Source organism: Lampetra fluviatilis, chromosome 48 (genome assembly GCF_964198595.1).
Source record: "Lampetra fluviatilis chromosome 48, kcLamFluv1.1, whole genome shotgun sequence".
Taxonomy (NCBI): Eukaryota; Metazoa; Chordata; class Hyperoartia; order Petromyzontiformes; family Petromyzontidae; genus Lampetra; species Lampetra fluviatilis.
Genome location: NC_136322.1, coordinates 5777207 through 5785786, shown reverse-complemented (window position 1 = coordinate 5785786; position 8580 = coordinate 5777207). Strand labels below are relative to the sequence as shown.

At 41.5% G+C, this 8580-nt stretch overlaps 1 protein-coding gene across 1 annotated transcript in view; it reads right to left on the bottom strand.

The window, feature by feature from the left end:
* Positions 1–2646: 2646 nt before the first annotated feature.
* The window catches only part of LOC144948136 (receptor-type tyrosine-protein phosphatase beta-like), a 113929-nt gene continuing 107995 nt past the window's right edge, over positions 2647–8580 (bottom strand). Inside the window, exons 15-16 of the mRNA XM_078877565.1 lie at positions 6325–6453; positions 2647–4962 (exon numbers count right to left, since the gene is read on the bottom strand). Of these exons, the coding sequence (XP_078733691.1) occupies positions 4839–4962; positions 6325–6453 (253 nt within the window). The 3' untranslated portion in view covers positions 2647–4838. The remainder of the gene's footprint in view (positions 4963–6324; positions 6454–8580) is intronic.

The following is an 8580-nucleotide window of genomic DNA, read 5'->3' as shown; positions in this document are numbered from 1 at the left end:
AAACATGGGCATTTTCGTTCTTTTCTATCATGTGTATCAACAGGTGCTTGTGCATACACATGTCCACGTACACTTGCACCCCACACTCTCTTTTGGCCTCCCCTCCCCCTCTCCGTCCAATACGTTGGCGTGTGCAACAATAGTTGCTTGCGCACAACCACGTCCACGTCGCCGACTCTCGTGTACCACTTCGTGCATTCTTTTGACCCCTCCCCCTCCCGATACGTTCTACGTAGCACTTCGTGCCTTCTTTTAGCCCCGCCCCCCTCCCTACCAATACATTCCATACATTCTACCACATTCTGATGAGCCCCCCCCCTCTCCTCCCCCCTCAACTTGCATTTAAGGGATTACATCTTGAATCCTTGCCTCACTTGATGCAGCAACTCTGGCTGTGACGGTCCCACCTGATGACGGAGACTTGTGTTGCCTCCGAAACGTCGTAATTTTTATTGTTTTATTTTTTATTAATTTCATTTTTTACCTACGTGACTTTACCGAAAGAACTAAGAGTATGAATCCTTGCAGTCACGAAAGCTTCAAATCTGGAATTAAGAGGTAGGGAGTTGTTTTGCAGTCACCTGCACATCCACAATGTACCAACAACAATATGAAGACCAAGACGACACAGACTGCGTAACATTTTAATTTCTTACCTCTGTTTTGGCTGGGCATAGACAAATATTCTTGGGTGACTCGCCCTGGTGTGCACAGCGTTATGGCACTCGAAACCAGAAGGTGAGCATTCTCGAGGAACTCTTCGCCTTCTTATTCGTCCACACATAGCCACTTTCCAGCGTGCCCTCCTCCAGACTGTCCCGTTCATGCCCTGTGCCTCCCCCTTCCTAGTTAACGTGCACCCTTGGCCCTAGCACCCTGAATCGCTACCGATAGGGGAGGGGGCGTACGAGATTTGCTAGTGACAATCACGGGACCTCGACTCTCCCCTTCCACCCTTTCCCCGCCTCCCTCAACCGCCTTCTAACTTTCAATCAACTTTTGAATTGCTACCAGGTGAGAAGCGGTCATTCCCATGGGCTTGGGAGCAGCCATTTGCATTCTTCTCCTGGGGAAAGCCACTTATTCGATCAACATTCAACCTCGGACATTAGGAAAACACATATTCAGGCCTCCAACTTGGACTAACTTGGCCTAAAAACCTTTGTCCGAGGTGTGGGGGATGGCGTTCCTAACATTAACAGAGAGTGAGAGAGGCCTTCAGAATGTCGAGTGAATCCCCTCTTGCTGTTGAAGCAAATGCGGACGATCTTGTTGATTGTCATATTCTTGAACCAATCAGATTTAGAGTTTGCCATGTTGGGCGTATTTTTAGACACGCCGGAGACCCCGCACTGGCCTAGACGCCTACGGTAGCATTTTTCATGTGGCGTGATCAGAGGGCCAGTTAGCTAACTGAAGTAAAACTAGCTAGCACGTAAGGTAGCATCATCTAAGATTTATTAATAAAAATCTAAAAGTCATTTAAACGTTAAAACGTTTAGATTTTTAGATGTGATTTCGATGTTTGTTTGTGGGGAAGCCTGTTGAATCCTGATTGTGTCATTTGTGTTTTACAGAATTTTTGCTTGCTTGGTGGTCGTATGAGTAAATGTGACTGGTTGTTGTGAGTGTGTTCTTGTTTCTTTGGTAATGACATTGATTTGGGCTATGCGATGTCTATTTGTGATGCAGCATCCTGTCATACTGCATAATAGTGGTACATCCTTAATGGTTTCAGTCACCATGAATTTATGTCTCTGCAATTAGTATATTGTAACTCTCATAGATGTTGAGCCTCGTGTTAAATCACTTTATTCCACTCGATAAATGTTACTGTCACTGCGAATATGGGGTGGTTACGTCGAATGACGATTGCCTATAGCCCTAGTGTCATGGTGAGGTTGTTCGAAGGTGGTTTAATTGCAGGAGGATACCACTGAAGGCCTAGGTGTAAAATACACGGCCCGCTACTGCTCAAGTGGCTGAAATCAAGTGCACCACTCGAGTGTGGCTAAGGCCTTGTAGTCTTTTTGTCTGCCAAAAAGTGAGCAGTAGCGCTCTAGAAATGTTCACTCACAGCTGCCAAGTTCAAGAGTATTTCCAGGGAGGTCTCCAAGGTACTCCTGGCCGCTCTGGGACTCTCATTCACTGCGCTACCCATTGGCCCGAGAACAACTTGTCCCCACTTCGGTTAAGCTCCGTCCTCTCTCCCCCTCTTGCCTTCTCTCGCCGTTTCAAACATAAAGCATATGTTATTATCAGAGCATGTTTGTATGTTTTGCCACAAGTATGTGTGGGTAATGCACGACTTGATGCCTTGCAACAGGTGTCTATTTGGTGTTTTAACATTTTCACACCCGTTAAAATGCCAGAAAGGGTAACGCCTATTATAGTCTTCTTCATATACCTCAACCCACCACGTTTATATTGCACCGTGTGTATATGTGCACGTGTTTGATGTATCGGTGTGTTTTGTATGAGCAAGTGCTTTTTGCACTAAATGGACTATATTAAAAAAAACACAAGTTTCTTACAATAGTTTTGCGGTAGGTTATATACTTTATTTGAAGTTGGTTCAAGAATAACGAGCACTGTTTATTCCATGGAAGTAGTCGTAAAATAATAACAGATGACTGATTTGAAATATTCGAGCAATGAGTTGCATCCTGTGGAAACTCGTGCGTCAAATGACATCGCCTGATGAGAACCCGTCTGCTTACACAAAAAAATCCTTTGCCCATTGTGGGGGGGGGGGGGGGGATTACTGTCTTGAATAGAATGGCAATCTGCAAGCTCGTATATGGAACAATTGGAGTTTGGTTTACAGTTCTGTTTATCTTTCCTATACTTTCCACTCCTATTGTGTTTTTTGCATTGCTTGTTGTAACGTTCTTACCCGCCCCCTATTGGACGTCTGTGAAAAAGTGCCTTATATATTATCGGATTCCTCCTGTAGTATAGAGTTTCCGATTATGTAATACGACACTCCCTCCTTTCCTCTCATGTTACCCACATCAACCCAAGCATTAAACAGGAAGTATTGCAAATGTAAAATATTATTAACATTGTCGAGTGTTTACATATTCTTTTAACGATTTTTTTTTATTTAAAAAAATGTGTAGAGGAGGTTTCCTGTATTTCTAAGATTACATCAAACTACGTCTCATGTACTGTTTATAACGGACTCGTAGAGTGAATTTTCTGATTAACAACAATTTTCTAGTAGCTAGAACTCACAAAAAGGAAATTGATGCGGATGTCAATAAAGTTTGAGGACATGAAAGCAGATGATCCTGATTATAGCCAAATACCCGTCATAAAGAAGTATAAAATTCAGACATTAAGTCACAATTTTAATGGGACAAATTCATGCCTATAAAATTAAGGTGTTTCATTTACTTCCCTTTACTATTACATTTTATAGAACTAAACCTACAGGTTAATTTTGAACCAGCTGTATTATATCGATACATATTAATTGCATGGTAAATACAAGTAAAGTACATGATGATCCTTAAACTAAACTATTTTATTTTGCCAGACAAGGCCCACTGAGCGAAATATATATTTTTAAGAAGCGATCTGGTTATCACAAATTATAGCTCAACGTAATGGCTTATCACGTGGACATTTGTAGCAGGCAAATACTCTAAATGTGTGATGGCGATTCTAAATGTGGAGGGCAAAATCGGAGGACTCGGAAAAAAATCCACGTAACCACGGAAAAAACACGCAAGGGTCGGGATCGATCTCACGACCACCTGTATACCCGGTAAGGTATTTAACATCTCCCCACCGTGGCGCGCCATTGATGTTACAAGAGTACCATTACACATCCAATGGATAATATGTATGAGTTTTAACGCGAAATTTGCAGAAGATTTGGGTTTAGCATTTCTCGTGATTGTGAAAAATGATCGATTACTTGCAAGTTTAATTATTACTGATCCTCCCATCCTGCGTGTCCATGACTCGGTCGTCACCATGTGGCGACAAATGAGTCTGACATGAAACCGATAATCTTAACAAAGAATAATAACAGATTAACGCACTCTATAGATTCACCCCCGTATAGACTATGTAGGTAAGTAATACATATATTTCATCGCCCGATGTGTTATATTTGGCATTATCCATGGATTTGTTTTGTCCAGGCCACCTGTCCTCTACCTTTACCCAGATTCAAGACCCGAGGCAGACGATCCATGGCTTTGATCTTCCACGAAGAATATGGGCACAAACCCAAATCGAATCCACCCAAACAATGGCAGAAGTGGTTACTTAAAGCACAATTGAAAATAAATATCTTCGGTAGTGTGTGCCTGGGATCACCCAGAGTAGGCCACAGAAGGAATGACTCTTTAATGCCCAATTCACAAATACGAATGGGGGAGCATCATCAGAGCAGTACAATCCACTACATCTGACACAATCATCTGGCTCAACCACCTCAACGTACATTTTTTGTTGTTACTCTACACCTACATCAGCCATTCGAAGAAGACACTTCTAGATTTCCACAGACCATTAAACTTGCATCAGTACCCTTAGACCAGTACAGATACTCCATACACTCACAGATCTATAGGCGCAGCTGCAAAAAGGCAGAGTAGTGTTTGCAAGAGCAATTTTTCTTCTCGAAGTGCAATGCCTGCCCGCTGGGGAGCATTATGACAATATCACACCTGATAAATGTGTACCTGGTACGAATGAATTAACCTTGAGAACGAGGTCAACTTTACCTTGGCATGAACCCAGCATAGGAAAGGTCTTATTCATGTTTTCAGAGGATCTGTTTTTTATATCTAACAGAATGAGGTGGAGAGTGACTTGAATGGCTATTTCTTATTGACGTATATATTGTCGGGGGCGAGATAGGTCGGATCGGAACTGGCCACGGTCTTGGCATCATCTTCTCCCGTCTTCGACAGTGCACCTGAGTGGTGGTCCTCTTGGTGTTCACTTAAATAAGATGAAAATAAAACGTTTGAACACGATTAACCAATCCACATGTAACATAATAATAACCTCTTTTTATGTGCCACTCACGAGTATAGATACAATCTAAACGAAATAGAAAGCTGATAATAATATCAATGACTACTCCCGATATTCCAATAAAATTAAGAACTATGATAATAGCAAATAATAATAACGTGCATTAAAAATCGAAAACATCAGAAATTGTATTTTTAATTAAAGTTATTTTAACAATTTTCTGTGATTTTGACCGAGGCAGTGACCTGACGTAAATTAATTTGTTGTCCTTAGAAAGGCAACAGAGATGATGAAATCCGATACAAATATAGTCGAACCAACGCCGCTAACTCGCTATTCAGAAACATTTTATTGGGGAATTTAAACCGTGGCCTAGATTCTGCTGGTAAATCAGAATGAAGGATATGCTTAAATATAACGTTAAACTATCAAATATGAAGCAAAACGCTCGATTGTAGATGCGTTTGTTGAGCCAGCAAAACTTAACCCACTTTTCATCTAGGAAACTGGAGAGCAGCGCAGACTGTTACGAACTTAACATTACAAACAATAGCACATTTAATAATTACATTTAAAAGACAACATATATACTACTAAAAAGTGAGAATTAAAATTACTTTGTAAAACTGATCAGTGCTCCTCAAAGTCATGCTCTTTTAGGCTCCTAAACATTAGGGCATGTAAAACATACTTTTTCACTTTTTTTAAAATAGTTCTACGTCTGGGCGTTTTGAAAGTAATTTAACTTCAATATGGATTTGAAGCTTTCATGACTGCAGGAATCCATACTCTTTGGTTCTTTCGGTAAAGTCACGTAGGTATAAAATAGAAAATAATCACGACGTTTTGGGCACAACACAAGCGTCCGTCATCAGGTGGGAAAGCAGTCTGCTGCTGAGGCAGACTGTTTTAAAAAGCATGGTCTGCTACCGAAAGAACCAAACAGTATTTACTTCAATAGTGACGTATTTTTCACTTGTTTTTTTTGTGCATTTTGGAAGAGTGAGATATAAAAGGCCTGCTACCAAATCGAGTTGAATTCGATTTAGATTTTTCAATCGACCAAGCCTGAATCAGAATGTGATACGAGAAACATCAGGTCACATTTTGATTGTAGCTTCAAGAAATTTGTATTTGCTATTCATTTTTTAAACTGTAAATGATTCTTCTTATACACATATAATTATGTTACCCATATAATTATGCATTGCATGAACTAGATGCTTACACCCATGGTAAGCATGATTGTCACTCGTGTAGAATTGGATTACCTATACTCATAGCAAATTATGTGTCAATTGATGCAATTGTTGTTTATCCACGTACCCATTGTCCAGATCTTCATAAATGCAGTCATCAGCAGCCATGTATTCATTTTCGACCTTGTGACTTGCATCACAAACATCCTTTTTCATGCCACCTGGTACATCCGGAAGCTCGCCCCATTTTCTTTCGCTTTAGGAAAAACATGGCATAAAAATGGATCAGTGAGCATTTTTTTATTACCACATGCAGGCAATCTGCAAGAAGTATTGTTATCAGAAAGGTAGCTAAAACTGATGCTACCGGCCTCAAAGCACAACCGCACTAACCATTGTGCTTGTCACTCCATGCCCGTTGAGTTTACATGTTTGTGCATTTTTACCTTAGGAATATAATCACAGTACTTCATTATTCACTTCAGAAGAAAATTGCACCGTGTTCTTATTTTGTCGAGAGGTGTCAACAAAGACAGTTAATATAAATGGAAGCTCCTGGCCTCCAACTGTGACTTGCAGAATTAAAGTTTTCTAGACCATTTAAGTGTTTCCAATATTGATATCTAAAAAAATCCCATTTTTTTGGAAGCCACTGGAGCTATGCTCTTTTAAATAATCTACATTGACAAACTAATTTCGTTTAGAACTGCTTTTTGTGTTAAGTTTGTTGTCCTAACCCTGCACTTCGTCCTCAGATCTTGTGGGGTCGGGGGAATAATGTCCGAGTTCCCTCACTAACTTCTTACTCATTTTCAGCCCTGACTACAACCACTCTAAGACACATCCAATGCTAAATATCTCAAGCACAATCCTTTATTTGCATCCCACACCTCCGATGAGCACGGTTGGCTACGTACGGTGTGAAAGAAGTTAAACATACACAGGGCATGTTCTCCTATAAACACGGGAGTTGTGTTCATGAAGAACACCGTGTTATAGAAAAATCGCGTTATAATAAAACATTCTTGCGGAGGGAGCTGGTAGTAACATTGGGTTTTTCGGTCAATGGCCAGGGTCAACGGCAGCGTGGTGTATTCCGCAAATATGCCCGACTGTGAGGGCAGGCACAAGCCGGCATGAGTAGGTTAAACGTTGAGTGTTATAAGGGCACCACGGGGTGACCAGCCCCTCCCCACACAGCCCCTCCCCACCCAGCCCCACCCAGCCCCTCCCCACCCTCCCCACCCAGCCCCTCCCCACCCTGCCCTCTCCCCCCAGCCCCACCCCTCCCATTTTTGGATGCACGACGGACGAACAAAATAATCCCCTGTGGGCTGGTGTAACCAGGAGGTTACTACCAGTATAATATAATATAGGGGTAAAGCACATTCCGCGATAACACTTGAGATGTGTACGCAGGCTGAACAAAGACTGATGTGCGTGGGTGGCATCTAGAAGCATCCAGCAGCATCCATATGCCTTGGGTGAGCCAGCGCCTTCACACCTGAAGACACCGCCACATTAATAATTCCACCGCTAATGCTAGAAATAATTTAACAATGCGAGCGATATTAATAACTTCACCTTCCTCTGTAATTAATGACTGCGGGTCACTGCAAGTTGGCAAATGCTGAGGATTCTTGATATTTTGTAGGAATTGGGGAACGTCGGTGCTTATTGTCACTCCCGCTTCCAAGCTGCCTTTATTTCATCTTGATTTTCTTTATTCTTTGATTCTTAAGTAAACAGTTATTTTTATTAGGTTGCATTTTTTATGTATAATCACCATTCAGCTGCGTGGCCTTCCTGTTGGTATCGGCACATGCAGCCTATTCTTGTCACGAGCCATACAGATATCCATACATTACACTAACATCACACATGAATATACTCACCTTCACATATGCACTGTAGTTTAAAGCATACATTAAATACACTTCACATTATAACACATACTGTACTTTCATATCACACATTCAATATCACCTGCACTCATGCATTAAACACACACTTTTGCACCAGAAAGCATATGCATTAACTATTGCTTACGCATTAAACACACACTAACGCCTGTATCCTTACATTCAACCAGACTTAACATATACTGTATGTACACATGAACACTTATACATTCCTTACAAAACACGTTGGATTTCCCCATATCTATATATATAAAATCGCAAATCTGTCTGTCTGTCTGTGTGTGTGTCTGTGTGTCGCCGGACCATACGCAGTTTCATTGGACGAAATGTGAGGGATTTGCGAGACACGATTGGTCCGTTTGGTTTTCCACGGCGGTTGCCCCTGGCAACGGGTAGCGACGCATTCGCTGCGGGGTGGACGCCATTTTTAATTCACGTTAAAAATATGCGCAAGCAATAAC